We start from the raw sequence: 16,935 nt of genomic DNA on the forward strand, positions 1-16,935 counted from the left end.
AAGACTTTTAATTCAGTACCTCAGAGCTTTATCAATGAACTAAAAGCTAGACTTAGGTTACATAAGGGTTAGGTAAATGTGTAGTTATAGGAGGGGTCTAATAAATATTAGTGCTTTAGAGAAATTTTAGTGAATTAATTTGATATTCCACACAGGCGGCTAAAAGCTAGGGACTTTTTAATTGGGTTGTTTTTCCCCTGCCTTCCGGGGAATGTTTATTGCAAACTCGTGGAGTAAGATTCAAGGGCAGAAATTCCTCCTTCTTTGATTCCAGATTTTGGGTTTAGCAGAGGAGTGAAGCTGGTGGTCCTAAAGCCCCCCGGGCCAGTCTGTGGTTCAGCAAATGCAGAGAATAGTAACAGAATCTCCAGAAGCCTGCTCTCATGTATCGGGAATAGAGGAACGATGAGGGAGCTTTTGTGCCACCAAAAAGGGGTGCATTTGTTTTCCATGGTCAGTAGACTTACTGCAGTAAATTTTCTGTTGATACCAAAATGTGGCTGTCAGAAAGGTCTTAAGGCAGCTGTCTTCTTATGGTTTGGTGAGGAGGTGATAGATTTATTTTTGGAACCAGAGTCAACAGTTTCTTTATAGGAGGGCAAACACGAAATGAATGTCTGAAAATGTCTGACCATTGCAGCTAGGCTATGTAGCAGAATGGTGGTGGGATCTGTGGCTAAACATTTTCAGGTAGAGTGCGTATAACTACTTTCTTCATGCTGCAGGATGGGAAATTCAGCAGATAACTTTTAAGACTACTTTTAGCCATTCAATTCTGCAGTTGGTGATTTTGGCATTTTACTAACTTGAGATGCCTATTCTTATGTAGAAAGACTTTAGAATTAATTAGGTAGTAGACTGTGTATAAAATAGTTTAGCCAAGTTACTTTCTTGAACTCAGATATAGTTGTAATTTCATCAGAGCATCAGGAATCTGCTTGTGAAAACGTTACCTTCAGGATGTGTATCATTTCAAGAACAGGGACACCATGGAACTTAGGAGATGGGGTTAGGACACGGTATTTTTAAAATAAGAAATTGATACAGTGGCCCAATATTCTTTTAGAAAGTTGATATCTCTCCCATTTTCTCCTCTATTTTTCAGATGACAGTATTTCAGTCATTGCAAAGCATAAGTATCTGGCTCGTTCTTGCACCATCTAGAGTACTTGTTGGTCATGTTTGATGTGTGAGGCAGTGCACTAAGTTTAGTTGAGGAGATAAAGCATGAACAAATGAAAACAACAGTACAAAGTAGCAGCATAAAAGATGTTCCCACATAAATGATTAGCTTCCAAATGAATGAAACACATAACAAGTGCTGTGGAAATTCAGAATATCCCTTCCCTGTTGTTGCTGCTGGTAAGTGCTATAGGGGGCCTCATTGAACCGTCTACTCAAAACAGGCTAGGCTGGTCCAATTTTTTATGCCCTTTCCCAAGACCAGGTTTCTGGCAAAAATTCTTTCCCCACTGTTGTAAAATATCAAAAGCAGTTACCTCAGACCCAAAAGAAATACTCTCTTTGTATTTGTACAATCATAAGGGGGGAAATACAGAAAAGAAACAGTGGCATTAAGAATATAAATGGAGAAATTTTTCCCTGATTTACATGTTTTCAAACACAAAGGGTTAAGTCATGTATGGCTGCCAAAGCTTAATGGCTTCATGAGTTAAAAACAAAAATTCTAGCACACCGTTTTATTTCAAGTGAAAGTTTTCATCCAAAATTAGGTAACAATTGGGGAATTACAGCTTGATTCTACCTCCTGGAAATTTTGAATGCTAAATTTTCTCTGGAAATGCTTTGATTTTTGTGAATTGTTTTAAAATGACCAGATGCATGTTCAGAGTTCTCTGGTGGGTAAACCATTGATTATTTTTGGAAATACTGAAAGCAGTTATATTCCTATTTGAATTAATGAAATCTCGGAATGCTAAATTGGTTCACATTTTGTTAAATATTGCTCTAAAGCCTTCTGGTAATCTAGCTGGTGTTTCCTGAGTAGTATTATGACAAAATTAGATGACATTCATCCTCATTATTCTTGGATTGTAAATAAGGATTTTTGGGAAAGGTCTATGTAAAGAAAAAAGGAATTTGGATATCTAGAATTGGACATCTGGCCTCAAAGCAACTTTGAGCCACCATTTCCTTTTGAAGAACCTTTGCTGAGGGGCAAAAGATTGTTTTTAATGATTTATCAGTTACATAAAAAAATATATAAAAGATGGTAAGTGAAATATATGCCCCTTGTCTCCACTTCATTCTCAAATTAGTTGGCTCTGATGAACCACTTGTTCAGGCATAGTTTCTAGAAATAAAAATTCAACTCATCTATTTAAAGAACAAGTTGGCCTTTCCTGAATTGCCATTTTTGCCTTTAATCTGAGACTTACTCCTCGGTGGCTTTCAGACCACAGAAATACAGGAAACCAGTTTTGTTTGCCCACGTGCCAGCACTGGCTGTGTGTTAATCTTCTCCAGTGCTGTGCCCCCAGCTGGTCTGGGAGGAGAAACCACCAACCGTGGGTACTTCTGGCTTCTGTCCAGACAAGAATATCAGCCTTGGTCCAAAAATCACCTCAAAAGTAGTTTACTTTTTTTTCCTCCAATTAAATATTTACCATAATTTAATGTCTTTAATAAAGATTTTCTTCATTTTCTCTGATAGCCAGGCCAAATGAACTATTTCAGGGGCAGTTTTTAAAGATGTAGAGAGAGGTTTTTCTGAAATTTTTTTAACACTTAGGGAGTACATTGTAAAATTAGAATAATTTTACATGAAAATGAGACCTACTTTTTTAAGTCAAACTCTTAGTGATGGAATCTAGGAATGTGGGTGTAGGCTTTTTAAATAGTGTGTACAAAAAAGCTCAAGGAAGAGGACTTCTGGGAAAAAGCTCAAGGAAGAAGACTCCTGGCTTTCTTGATCTTCTCAGAGTGTCCTGCAGTGACAACAGGAATGTAACCCGGATGACACAAGTTGTGTGTACCTTTGTCAGGGTTCCTAGAGGTACCCCGTACTGAGGTTACCTGAGCTAAGTCCTACACACTTGTGGTTACACTGCTAAACAACAGCTATAGTTCAGGCTGTGTCCCCTTCCCCCCCAAAGTCAACCATTGTGCAAGTGATTAAACTGAGTTGCTTTCACATTATTCCAGTATTTATAGTCTTCTTTACATGTGGATGCCATTAAATAAGCTCATTTGTTTCCTAACCTTTACAAATGTGAGGTTGTGCTATTTTAAGGGCTTCTTAGAAATGGGCTACGTTGGGTTTTGCCTAGCAGATAGGCTTTGTGGCCATAAAAAACATATTCCATCATCAGTGATGTGTGCATTTCTTTTGTGTAAACAAGGCCCATGACTGCTTTCTGAATGTCTCAGAGAAAGTGATATCTAGTATTATTGAATTGGAGCATTTTCCTGACTATATTAGTAACTTATTTTGTGAACTAGTATTTTTAGTGCAGCAGCTGTTAAGCACAAAGACCCTCCAGAAAGCTACTGATGAGATGGCAGAAATGCAGGGGTCTTCAGGGCTTCCTCAGATCTGTGCAGAGAGACCTCTCCTGGTCTCCTTCTCTAAATTATTAACCTGCTCTCTTCTTCCCTCACTGTAACACTGTACATCCTCTTCCCTGCTGGATTTATTTTCCCCTTTGGCACTTATCATTGTCTAATTTACTGTAGTCTTTCCTGTTTCTCTGGTTTAGTGTCTGTCTTCCCCACTAGAATGTAAGCTTAATGAGAACGGGGTTTGTGTCTGTTTGTTCACTCCCGCATCCATAGGACTTAGGACATGGTGGCGGCTCTGTAAATACCTGTTGAAGGAAGGAGACCTGGTGCCTGCCCTTGAGTAATTGAACTTTGTGGTAGAAGTAAAACAAAGAACCTATGTCCTCCTTTTTATCCACTCTCATGACTATTGGGTGAAGACCTGGAAAGTACCGCTCCATAAGCACAGTTAACTGAAGAGATGCTTTCTGTTGGAACTATTGTTATTCAGAGAGAACGGGAGGGTTTCCACAGTCAATACTGTGCAGTTGGCTCAGTCTGGGAAGGCTGGTGAGGACAGACACAGCGTGGTTGGCTAAGCAGCGGGGAAGGGTTTCTCGAGCAGAGTGTGGCCGAGGGGATGGCTAGGACTGAGTGAGACACGATATGTGCTTCCAGACCAGGGACGGCTGAGGGGTGGTGGGGAGGGCACGGGATGGCTGGTAGAGGAGAGCTGGTTTGGTGAAGAATCTAGAATAAGAAGGTTTAATTTAGTATGCAGGTATCTGGGAACCACAGCAGATTATACGGAGAAAAAAGTTGTTGGTCAAAATTTGATCTTTGGAAGAGAACCCTGAAGTGTTGTTGATTTTTTTTTTTTTTTTTTTTTTTTTAAGAATGTAGGGAAACCCACAAAGATGCCGTAAGGCGAGTATGGCTTAAGGTTGTGACTATGATGGTGTAGAAAAATGGGACAAAAATGAAAAAGAATCTTGAGGAAAGTGCAACAAAGCTTATAAACTAAATATGGTGCCCAGAGGAACAGGAAGTGATGAGGACTTTTTCAAGGTGTAGATTTCAGTAGTTTGCTGCTGGAAGAAGTGCTTTAAAGACTGTTGAGCAGGTAGGGGATGGGAATGTAGGTCACTGTCTCCTAAATTTCCTCGGTGGGACTCTCATAGAAAGCTCTCCCATAGGCATTACATAAGTTTCAAGGAGCTTTCTTTGTTGTTGTTGTTGTTGTTTTTAGTCAAAACTAAAACTAATGATAACTCTGTTCTCTTAGATGTATGTTTTAATTTAGTAAGACAGGAAACATTTATTCTATAGAAGACTCTTAAAATATATTTTAAACAAGCAACTGACACATACTTACCAGTCAATAGAATTTGCATCAACCCACCCCAGACACCGCTAATTTGACATGGACTAACAATTAACTAAACTTCTTGCTTGCTCACTGTTAAAAGTATATCATTCTGGCTTAATGCTTTTTCTTCTAAATGATGCTTAATCTTTTGAAGTAAGAACGTCTATTATTCTCTCCTTGCATATGTCTTCAGTTTCTTCTGTCTTCTTTGCTCATTTAAGAGTGTTTTCTCCCATGGTCTAGTCCAGGGCTTTATGGGCACAGAGCACTATCTTTCATTCTTTCCAACAGCAGTAGAGGGTAATCGCAGCCATGTTTCCACACGTGGCCTCCTCCCGAGGCCAGGTGTATGCTAAGGTTATTCATCCTCACCGCAGCCTAGGTATTATCTTCATGGTACAGGTGCGCAGATCGAGGCTCCAAGAGATGAGTTGACTTCACACAGGTTACATGGCAGGTGCTTGGTAGAGCTGGGATTCAAGCCCTGATCTGTTGGATTCCAAAGCCCACACTTTTTCCACCATAGGCATAGTCTCAAACCATTTTATTTAAACACAGTTTTTTTGATGTACCTCTTTGAGCCGCCCATGTACTTCTGGATTTCTTACTAATTTTTTTTTGTAAGAAAAAATTGTAGCTTTTCTATTAAGTTTAGATTTTTAATGCATGAGGTAAGAACATTAAAAGTTCATACCTAACAGTAAGCCTTCCAAATTGATGGTATTAAATCATTATAGTCCATAAAAAATGAAACTTCTCTTTTTCTTTTTTTTAGGAGTGGATATGTCACTGCCTTTTTGGAGAATGCTTCATTAGTTTTCAAGTTTTGTTTATCTGAATAAAAGTACATTCCTGTTAAAATTCAACTCAGCAAACACTTACTGAATACTTAGCATGTAGTCACTAAAGATTAAACAGTGTCATGGGGCACAACAATGAATGAAATCCCTGGCATTAAGGAGCTCTTTCACACTCTAGGTCAACAGGAAAACATGGAAATAAGTCTATAATCCCTGCCCCAGATGACGCTCCCACACTCAAGGCCTTATTGTACATTTCATTTAACTAAGTGTGTTGAAATCAATTCTAAATGTAGAATTTTTCCTAGGTATGCCTTGCAATAGCTCATTATTCCCAGCCAACAGACCTCCAGCTACTCTTTGCATTTGAATATGTTGGGAAAAAATACCACAATTCAGGTAAATATGAAAATATTAACTATTGTGACTAACTTTACATTGTCTAAATTTTATTCTTATGTTTTATGAGACGCCTCCAAGTACATGAGCTTTAATGATTGTAGAATTATTAGCTTCATAACTGTTAGAGAAGTAAGCACTATATACTAAAAGAGATAACATTTGTCAGATAACATTTAAAAAGTGACGGGGAAGAACCTATAAGCAACTGTAAACATAGGCTTATGAGAATCATGTTAAGTATTTTGCCTGTAGTCACTGGCTTGTATTTTATGATGAAGGAAGATACCTCTCCCTCCCCGCCTGTTAGTTGGTAACTTGAGTTAAAGTAATCTTATCTTTTAAGAAAACTGGCAGAAAATTAAAAGATATTTGAAACTCATGATCTTTTTTGGCAAGGTGTGATTTCATGCAGAAGCTGAAATGGCTAAACTTTTTAGTGGACTTCATTAAGATTGTCAAAATATTGATTTTATATTTCTGAATAAGATTCATGAAAGGAAGATGAGCATTCATCCAAAAGACAAGTGTATTTTAAACGGTTTTTATAAAAGTGAATAGTTCTGTACACATATATGTCAGTGATGACATCACCAAGGAATATTCCAAGTGATCGTGTAATTCTGTGCATTCTTTTTATATACAAATAATTGTAATTTTGATCAACCAATTTTCTTTTTTTTTTAACCTCATAAAAGGCTAGAGAAAAAGCAATGAGGTCATGTCTGACATTAGCTCGTCGTAGGTTAGTGACCACATGTCCATTTGCCTGCTGGATCATGTGCTCTCCCAGTCTTCAAGGGAGAGAGATGACTCAGCTACACGTTTATAGTGAAAGGGCCGTTCACCCCAGCCAGCGTGGTCTGGACGGGCAGCCTATAAATTACTAATTTTACTGGTCCTTTACATTTTGTTACCTCAGAACATATATAGTAATTTAAATAATCTGTATAATAAAAGTATATTCCAGTATCACTGTATTGTAAATTCATTAAAATGTAGGAACAATACACAGTATCTGCAGATGCATATGGTATAAGTACACTGTAAACGCCACAGAGATGATATGCAAAGGTCATAGCTTTTATCTTATGGTACTAACAGAAATGGGGTAACGAAATACTTATAATTTAATTTTTCTTATCACTGTGCAACTAATTGTAATCTAGCCTTGAACAATACAACTAATTTTTAAAGTTCATTTCTTAACATAAAGAAAATTCACTTATTGTCCAAAAATAAAGTATTGTAGATCCGCACTAGTAGCTAGGCAAACGTTCCTTTGGCGCATCTTCAGCTGCAGACCGTGATCATCAGGGTTATCCTCAACAGGACTCTCACCCAGAGTTGTGAGAGAGTAACTGAGATGAAAGCTTCAAGGGGCACAAGAGTCGTAGGAGAGCCTTTGATTCCCACTTGCATTTGTTGATGATCAAAACCAATTCTGGATGATACCTTTTTCCTAGTAGATGATACCTTTTTCCAGTCCAGGGTACAGACCCATGAGTTCTGCACAATGTTCAGCAAGTACAGTGAACTTCATTATGTGTTTGGTGACGTGATGCCTGCTTCAGTTACTTCTCACGGTTGTCTTCATCCGTTCCTCGTGGGCATCTCTGGGTTGATAGCAGTTTATTCAGTCCATAGCTTTCCTACTACTGGTTTCCTTATTCCCGTCAGTCACTTCTCTGTATCTTCTCATATGTAGCTTGTGGAGAAAATAACGATTGATAAGTAACACTTAAAATATTCAGGAACACTTTTATATTGCATCCTTCAGACTCCTCCTCCTTGACAGTCACTTCATAAACATAACACTTGGCCAAAGTTTTGTTAAGATTCCTCATAGGGTAACATCCTTTCATATCCTTCCATGCTGTTGCAGAAGCATAAACTGCACCTTTAAGAGCAAAAGAAGCCTGAAATTTCCACACACTGCAGTCAGAATTCATTAATTTGTGAGTGAAAGAGGCCCAATAATCCACTCTTGAACTTCTGGATGACACCTTGATTCATTGGCTGGATTAAAGAAGTCCTTTTTGCAGGCAGGTAGGTGACAAAGCTGTTTCCACAAATAAGATGTGAAGCTAGAGGATGTCCCCTGCAATTGTCTAAGAATCTGGCCTTAGGCCTTCTGAGGTTTTCTTTCGTGTTCGGCATCACTTGAGTGAAAAGCCAGTCATCCAGGTTCTTCTGCGAGGATCCTGAAGTATGGGGGATGCCCAGCACCCACAGGCTTCGGGACGCTCCACACGCTGACACCGTAGGCGGCACTGGCACAGACAGGAACGATGGTTCTATTTTTGCTCTTTTAACTTGAAAGAAACCACGAGGATGCTGTTTTCACCAGTTAGCTTATTATTGGACAAATAATGTCCCAAAAATACAGATCCATCTTTGTTATAAAATTGATAAGATGTCAGATTATACTTCTGGACTAAAGAATTGAAAACCTCAGGTTACCTGCAGCCTCAGTGTTGGCAGCTCCACTGCATGACAGACACCTGCTTGCAGATGCGGTGACATAATCTCAAGGTGCAGTGTAGGCTCACAGCAGAAGATGGACATTTTCAGTGACGTTATTTTACTTCGTAATTTTATCCTTTTTTTTAAACATGGGTCTTAGTATTAGGTTTTCCTTTAGATGCTTATTTGAAAACCACTTACAGAGGACAAAATCCATTTGAAATAGTGTAGAAATTTTTAAAGTTTGTTGCTTGTCAGTTTTTTTAATATTTTCAGTGTAGCTGTAAATGGTTGCGATTGGTCCTCGTGTCTCGGGAATAGGAGTACACCAGCCTTGTGCACCGGAATCCCTGGGGGAGCTTTTAGAAAGACAGCCATGCCGGCCCCACCCCAGGCCCATAAAGTCCAAATCTCCTGTCTGAACCACTTTGTTGGCTCCGCTCTCTTGAACTTCTTAATGATCGCAGTTCTGTTTTCCCCTTCTTCACCCTTCTTTGTGACTTCTCATTTCTGCAGTGTCATCAAAGCGATAGGCTTTCTTTTCATTTGTTGACAACTTTTATTGTCTTTACTGTTGCTTGAGGCCATTCTAAATATGGAGGGGGCTAGTTAAGTGGAAACTCTAAGATCATTTCAACTCGATCTAGGATTAGACTTGTGAACTGTGTCACAGAAGATAATGACGGTCAGGAGGGCTGACCTTGTTTCATTTTCAGTTGGCTGAGGAGGGGTGTCCTAAAACCTCAGTCAGGTAACCGTAAGGGGAGCCAGATCTTCCTAAGACGACTGGCTTGGCCAGTCTGTTGCTGCAGCCCCTATTAGTAATCCACTAGTAGAGCAGGCCACAGGCATCGGGCCTCTGGGACCTTCTGAAAAGCATTAAAATTTCCAGACTTTCTAATGGCAGATTGGGTACCTGCTACACATTCCATAATAAGCTCTCACTGAAGATGTTGAGTATATCAGAAATCTGGTCCTGGTTGCTGAGAAATGGACAGGTTCTACACAAGTAAAACCTGTGAAATAGCAAACAGTACTAGATCTTGTAGTTGCTCTCACTTTGTGTTCAGAAAAATTCACCTATTGTTAGTTAGATCTTGAGACTTTATATGTTTTGCCAGAGGACCAATCTTGTAAACAGTGAGCATGTTCTCAGCCTAGCTTCCTAAGTCTGTAACCTCAGAACACTGAAAAGTATGCAGGTCTGGACTCCCAGCTAGGGCTGAGCTGCCAAGTATTTACATAGCTCTTTACAAAGTTCCAGTGTGTCTTGGTGGTGGTGGTCATTGCATGGCGGGGACCTCTGTGCAATGTTGAATAGTAATGATGGTAGCAGGTGGTGTTTCTGTTCCTGGTTCTAACAAGGATGATGTTTGCTGTGTGTTTCTGATAAGTACCCTTTATCAAGTGAAGGAAATTCCCTTTTATTCCCAATTTGATAAATTTTTCTGTATTTTATATCATGAGCACGTGTTGGACTCTTTCAAATGTTTTTCTGCACTTGCGAGGGTTTTTTCCCCTTTAATTTGGTCATATGATGAATTCCTTAGGTTTTCTAGTATTGGCTAGCTGCTGTGGTTTTTGGTGCTCTGCTACACAGCGTGTGAAATGGGAATTGCCTGGAAGTTCCACGCAGGTTCCGTGTTCTGGAGAGATCCCAAGTCCCAAGTTCCCCAGCACGTCCTCTGGTGGTGGTTACTCCAGAGCAGGCACTGAGACAGAGTGGCCCACCAGAATACGGGCTTGGAAGTGGCATTTTCATTTTTAACAAGCTCTGTTAAAATCAGAATCATCATAATTATAATTCTGATGCCACTTAAAGGATAAAATGCAAAAGTGCTAGCCCGGCACCTGAGACCCTTTATAATCTAGAGTAGCGCCGTCCAGTAATGGGAATGTTCTGTCACCTGCATCGTCCAGTAGAGAAGCCACTGGCCACATGTGGCCATTGAGCACTTTAATGTGCCTGGTGCAACTGAGGAACTGATTTTAAAATCTTTGTTTAATTTAAATTTCAGTTGAAATTTAAGCAGCACGTGTGGCTGGTGGTTCCTGTCTGGTGCAGCACGGGTTGAGAGGCTAGGCCCCGTCGCGTTTCCCAGCCTCCCTTCCGCCACCTCTGGCACCCTTACTGTGCTCTCTGTAGTTCATTACTCGGTGCTGTGCCGTCCTTCCGCATGTCTTACGTCCCGCTCTGCCTAGCACGCCCGTCTCCTCCTCACCAGCCACCTGCGAGCATTTGGATTGGCTGGTTCCTCAGGACTCTGCTCAGAGCTGCTCGGGTCGGAGACCTTCCCATCCCAGCCTGCAGCCCCAGCCACAGTGGGCTTCCCTCTCCGCCCACATCGCTCTCGTCCACCCGGCGCGCTGTCACCAGCGCCTCAAAGTAGGGGTGAAATCTTAGCTCGCTTGTCAGTTTTCAGGCCTTAGCACGTGGTAGGTTCTCAGAAAATACCTGTTTTGCACCAGGTTTAGTAAATAGTCCACGGGAACGGGCGTGGCATGTTGAGGGGACAAAGAAGGGTTTTCACGGCTGCAGGGGGATGGGAGTTCGGCAGTAACGGGCAGGAACTTTAGTTACAGGGCAGGTCTGCGAGGACTCTTTAAGAGAAGCTGTTTAGGTTTGCTGGATTCAGTTGGAAATGAGTATGATTGCACAGTTGGGGGCAAGGGTAGCGTCCTGAAAGCCTGATTTCAGGAAGTGTGTCCTGTGGCAGCTGCAGGCTGGTCTGAGTGCAGCAGAACATCGGTCGGGCTGTCAGCTGAGAGACTGGCCGTGGTTGCAGCCTGCACAAGGAGTCCCTGGGCCAGGAGAGGGATGGCGTCTGTCACCCAGATCAGGCTGCCTGTGGGGACACCTTCTTTCTCTGTGGTCACTCTGAGGCCCTCCTGAGGCTGTGCGCATGCTCCCAGCAGGTGGCCGTGCCTCTCAAGTGGAGAAGGCTCCTTGCTAAGGAAGGTCAAGTCCAGGCCCTCTGCTGAGTCTCCAGTGGACTGGCACTCTGGTGGAGGCTAAGGAACCTATGTCACCTTATCAAAGAAAAATCGTGTAGATATAGGAGACCAAGAATGTCATAGCGAGTCATACATAGAGAAGGGTTAAGAAGTAAACACTGGAAAGATGAAAGATTCGGACAGCTTGAGAATGGAGTTGATTGTTGGATGCGTTTATTTTTCCAGGCAAAATGTGGGGAGAAAACTAGCAGTGACTTGGATTTACGCCATAGCTTGGGGTAGGGAGTTGAGGGACGCTTGTGAATGGTGTCCATAAACCGGTAGGGATAGGAGACAATTGGAAGTTAAGGAGGAAACGTGAGCAGCAGGCATCGGTCACCCTTTCAGAAGGTGGCCAGTAAAAGGGAGGGGAACTGTGTAGCGTAGTAGCGAGAGTGGTCTAGTGTGGTCACGTGAAAGCCCTTTCAAAGCCAAGTTTGCCCGTTTGTGAGTGAAGGCGTTGAAGGCAGAGCCAGCGGAAGGACAGGGTATCGAAGGTGCTGCAGGGTGGGGACGAGCTGGACGAGGACGGGACACAGTGGGCTGTCCTGCGGGGGGGCCGCCCCTTGCCCAGGACGGCCGGAAGGGGTAGGGGGGCTTTGGAGATACCGGAGACAAACAGGGAAGAGGTGCCACATTGCAGTGTGTTTGTGACAGGAGGCACAGAGAGGAGAGGGAATTTGAAGCAGAATTAATACTATTGCTTTTTCTTACAGCCAGCAAAGCTAATGGAATACCCTCAGGAGGTGGAGGTGGCGGTGGCATTGGAGTTGGGGGTGGCAGCAGCCAAAAAACTCCTCTGTTTGAAACTTACTCTGACTGGGACAGAGAAGTCAAGAGGACAGGTGCCTCCGGGTGGAGAGTTTGTTCCATTAACGAGGGCTACATGATATCCACCTGGTAAGTCCAGCTTTGACAGTGTTGTTCATGGCTGGGAGTGACTTCTTAGGAGTAATCATCAAACTCTGCTGTCATTGATAACTTTCAAGTTATGGCTAATGGAATATTTATTTTTAATAATGTTTTAATGAATATTTTGTTTTTAAAGATAAGGACTTTTTTTTAAAACATAATTGCAATGTCAATATCCATTGAAAGAAATTGATAATTCCAGTAGTATTGTCAATCATCCAGTCAGTGTTTATTTGCGTTCGTATCTTGTACGTGTCTTTTACGGTTGGTTTGTTCAGATCAGTGTCACATTGAACTTGCATGATCTGTCTCAGGCTTTTTAATCTATGATAGTCTCCTTCCATCCCTTTTTTTTACTTGCCTTTTTTTTTGTTGACAAAAGTAGGTCAAATGTTCTGTGGACTTTTTCCCTTTCTAGATATTTCTGGGTTTATCACTGTGGTGTCCTTTAATGTGTTCCTCTGTCCACTGTATCTGAAATGTTAGCTAGCTCTAGGGGCTTAAATAATTACAGCTGACCTTTGAACAACACGGATTTGAACAGCGTGGGTCCACTTCCACACAGATATTTTTTTTAACGGTAAATACTACAGTACTGCAGGATCCCCGTTGGTTGAATCTGCAGGTGCGGAACCATGGGTGTGGAAGAAGCACATACCAACTATAAGTTATATGCAGATTTTCGGCTGCGCAGAGGGTCTGCACACCTAACCCTGGCATTGTTCAGGGGTCAGTTGTAATTAGATTCAGTTCCAGGTTTGAGGCAAGAACGCTTCCTCAGGTGGGCTGGGCACCCCCTGTGGCATCATGGGGGCTCCAGGCATCATTGTGACGCTGACTGACCTGTGGGCCCCACAGCAGTCAGCCTGCTCCACCCAGTGCTAAGTTCCCCTTTTATAGAATGGGTTTAGCTGCCCAAAATGGTTATTCATTAGCAGTGAGGATCATTGCCCAGATCCATTATTTATTGAGGATTGCTATTGTCATATTCCAGTTCTATCGAACTCTTCTCTCAGCAGCTCTTTAGTACCTGAACTACAGTTTGTATGAGGAAGGCAGTATCAATGTTTACTTTTTCCCCTTTACTTAACCAGTTTTCAGAAGGAGCTGTTTCCTAGAATCCTCCAAAAGTGACCAGAAAATTGTTTTTTAATTTTTTACTTGTTTAATATTGTTTAGTATTCAGATTTGGGGGATGTTTTGTTTTAATGTCATTCAGGTCCTCCTTAGTTTTTTCAGATAAGCAGTGTTGTGAACAAAGTACGAGGACCTTCTAGGAGTGCAGTGCTGAGGAAGGGGCTTGGGAGCACACGGCTTGAGTCTTCCTCTGCCTCCCCTTGAATTTGAACTTTGTGGCCAGCATGCATTATGTGTTGAGAAGCCTGTGACAGGGCCTGCCTCTGTCCCCTACCTGGCCATGTGAGCAGAGGAAGGAAAAGAGATGTCTTCAGGTGCAGTGAGCTTGCCTGGTAGTAACCGCTCTCTAACCCACATCCCGGAGTCCACCTGCCTTTGGGAGATGGGAAACAGAGAAGGGGGAGATGAGAAGGGGGTGGAAGCTTCTCGGGAGATTTGTGGGCTTGGTTTGGTTTGGTGTGGTGTGCCTGGTATCTCCTACCCATAGCCTGTCGAGAGAACGATGATGGACATGTTTTTCAGAAATTGCATATGTTTGATTAATAGTCATTCTGGAAAATATTTCAGATGCTTCCTTTGGATTGTTCCCCTGCTATGAGTATAACGACTGTGTTAATTGAGCACCTCGCACGTGTTTTAGACTGAGATGTCTAGGCTCATCAGTGGCACCCACGGTGCCCACTGCACGGCCACTGAGTAGGGTGCACGTTAATTAAATGTGGGGTCTGCAGAGCACGCTTATCCTGCCTGAAGCACAGGCTCTTACATTACGATTCGTGTTTTCCTCTCCAGCCTTCCAGAGTACTTTGTAGTGCCAAGTTCTTTAGCAGACCAAGATCTAAAGATCTTCTCCCATTCTTTTGTTGGAAGAAGGATGCCAGTAAGTGATATCTGTTGGATTTCATTAATACTATTGTCCATTTTTCCACCCAGTTAAGTAAAGGCTCTACTTCTCTCCTAGTTCTGGTGCTGGAGCCACTCGAATGGCAGTGCTCTTGTGCGCACGGCCCTCATAAAAGACATGCTGCAGCAGAGGAAGATCGACCAGAGGTGAGCGGGAGACAATCCTTGGTACTTGGGCATCTTTCGTTGTCATAGCGAAGTACAGTAACCTCCTGACTAGCTAAAGATAGCTGGGAAGCACTGTGTGTTCCATACAAGAATTACTGTGGAGAAAATTGAATATATTAAAATTAACATTTAAGTTATATTAAATGTAATTTAATACTTTGGCTTATAAGACACTTGAAGGTCTTACGTTGCTGACACTTTTCTATAATGTTGCTTCTAATGAACTTCCAAAGTGCAGTGATTTCCAGTTGAGACACTTGAGGACAAATCAGATTTTTCGTGTAGTTCAACGTGTCCTAGGTCTGCCAAGTCACGATAACTAAAAGTGGTGTAATTGGCTACCGTGAGCAAGTTTGTCGTCATCTGCCGAAGTCCCCAGTGACCTCCGTGTTGGTGAAGCAGGAGGCCTTTCTCAGGCGTCCTCACACAGTGGGCACCGCTGTTGGCCAGGCTCTCCCCGGGCCCCGGCTTCTGCCCCCCTCCACCTCCTGAAGCTCCTCGTCCCCGCTGCACTCCATGCCCCTGCCAGCCCGTCCTCCTGTCTCCAGGCACGACAGAGCTTGTCTCAGGCCACCTCCGCTTCCCATTCCATATTCCCTTCTGAAAGAAGTTCATCTGCATCAGTGGCTTTAGTGACTGTCAGATTTATATCTCCAACCTAAGTTGACACTTTCCATGTGGAGGTCTCAAAGTCCCTTTAAATTCATGTTCAAAACCAAACTCAAGTATATGGGCACCACGCACCCCCTGCCCCCACCCCGACCCCAGCCTGCTTTCAGGAACCGAGGAGTCATCCTGATGCCTGTCTTTCACTTCCCTTCACGTCCAGTCCGTCATCAGATTCTGTCCTTCACTTTTCAGAAACCTTACCCCTCTCCTTCCACCCCAGCTCCACCTCTGCCAGTGTGTTGGAGGGGCCTCATCCTTCCTCCCGTGTCTCATCCAGGACCATGCCCTGTCCCTTGTGGGCTCCGGCCGCCCTGGGGTTTTGCTGGTCTTTGGTATCTCCTGACTTTTGGCTGTGCTGCCCCCTCCTCCTGGACCACCTTCTTCATGCTAGTCAATGAGCACTCCGCACACACACAACCACACACACACACCCTGCCACACACACACACACACACACACACACACACACACACACACCCATCGCTTGGTACTCGCTCGTTTTCTGCACCTGCATTCAGACATCACTTCCTTAAGATAAGCCTTCCCCTGTCTCCCAAATTAGATCTGGCCTCAAGTTACACATTCGCTATATCACTATAATTTTCTTCTTAACACTTATTTTGGTTTCTCATTGTACGTGTGTGTTACAGTTTGATTACTGCCTGTCCTTACGCGACCATGAGGTGACAGAACTGTGTCTGTTTTGCACACCATTGTTCAGCTATATTCAGCACCCAGGAAATACCTGCAATTGAATATTTATTCAATACTTGTCCAATAAATGAGGAACAAAGGAAAAGATCTTAGAAAACAGGCTCAGAGAGCCTCAGAAATTGTGTATCACAGTCTGTTATTGGGACAGCCAGGTCGTCCGTTTTTTCCACAGTGCCATAACTGACAGCCACATTTGCTGAAGCAAATAACTATCAAGTGACCCTCAAATGACCCTTCAGTTTTCTGGAGAGGGTGACTGCAGTCCCACAGGTCCGTATTCTCTCGTGGATTTAAATTTCGCTTTAATCACGTTAGTGATTAATGTCCATTCTGTCCTACCTTGTCCTGCCTTGTGGACATGTCGCTGATTAAGTGCTCCGTCAGGAGTGTTGCTATGAAAGGCAAGGCTGCAACACTGTTAACTAGAAAACCTTAGAACCAGTGGCAGTTTTAATTATTTAACTTAAGCGAAGAATTACTTTAATTCCCTTTGTTTTTTCAGCTATTCTATTCTTTGTAACTAGGACAGATTCTCTTTGTTGTCCAACCTCATCTCCACCCTTTTTCCCTCAGACACGTCACCATCGCCCCACTGGCCCTCGCTAGGTTTCTCCAACAGCCAGGCTTCTGTTCTACCACAGGATCTTTGCACTAGCAGCTCCTCTGCCTGGAACACTGTCCCCCGTCTTTGCACAGCTCCTGGCCATTTGGGCTTCAGCTCCGGTATCATCGTCACGGAGGAGCGTTTTCTCACCACGTGACCCGAGCTAACCTGCATCCACTCTGTTCCATCACCCTCAGCGTTCACCACGGCCTGTCGTCTCTCCTCTATCCCCCTCCCCCCACCAAGAGCACAGACTGCATGTCCCTCTCTCTGTCCCCAGCCCTCAGAGCAGTGCCTGG

The 16,935-nt window shown here is 43.0% G+C and overlaps 1 protein-coding gene across 4 annotated transcripts in view; it reads left to right on the forward strand.

Moving 5' to 3' along the window:
• MTMR10 (myotubularin related protein 10) overlaps positions 1-16,935 on the forward strand; it is a 51,802-nt gene that overhangs the window by 14,775 nt on the left and 20,092 nt on the right. For 2 of the 4 annotated variants that reach the window (XR_002178488.3, XM_019945787.3), the window contains exons 6-9: positions 5,979-6,069; positions 12,246-12,429; positions 14,371-14,458; positions 14,540-14,628. Coding sequence is in view for 3 of the 4 variants with exons in the window: in XM_019945787.3 (XP_019801346.1) it covers positions 5,979-6,069; positions 12,246-12,429; positions 14,371-14,458; positions 14,540-14,628 (452 nt within the window). In the remaining variant the exon portion in view is untranslated. Of the gene's footprint in view, positions 1-1,105; positions 1,363-5,978; positions 6,070-12,245; positions 12,430-14,370; positions 14,459-14,539; positions 14,629-16,935 lie in introns of all 4 variants that reach the window. The other 2 variants (XM_033852263.2, XM_019945788.3) reach the window with 2 other exon arrangements.

Source organism: Tursiops truncatus, chromosome 2, assembly GCF_011762595.2.
Source record: "Tursiops truncatus isolate mTurTru1 chromosome 2, mTurTru1.mat.Y, whole genome shotgun sequence".
In the NCBI taxonomy this organism is placed as follows: Eukaryota; Metazoa; Chordata; class Mammalia; order Artiodactyla; family Delphinidae; genus Tursiops; species Tursiops truncatus.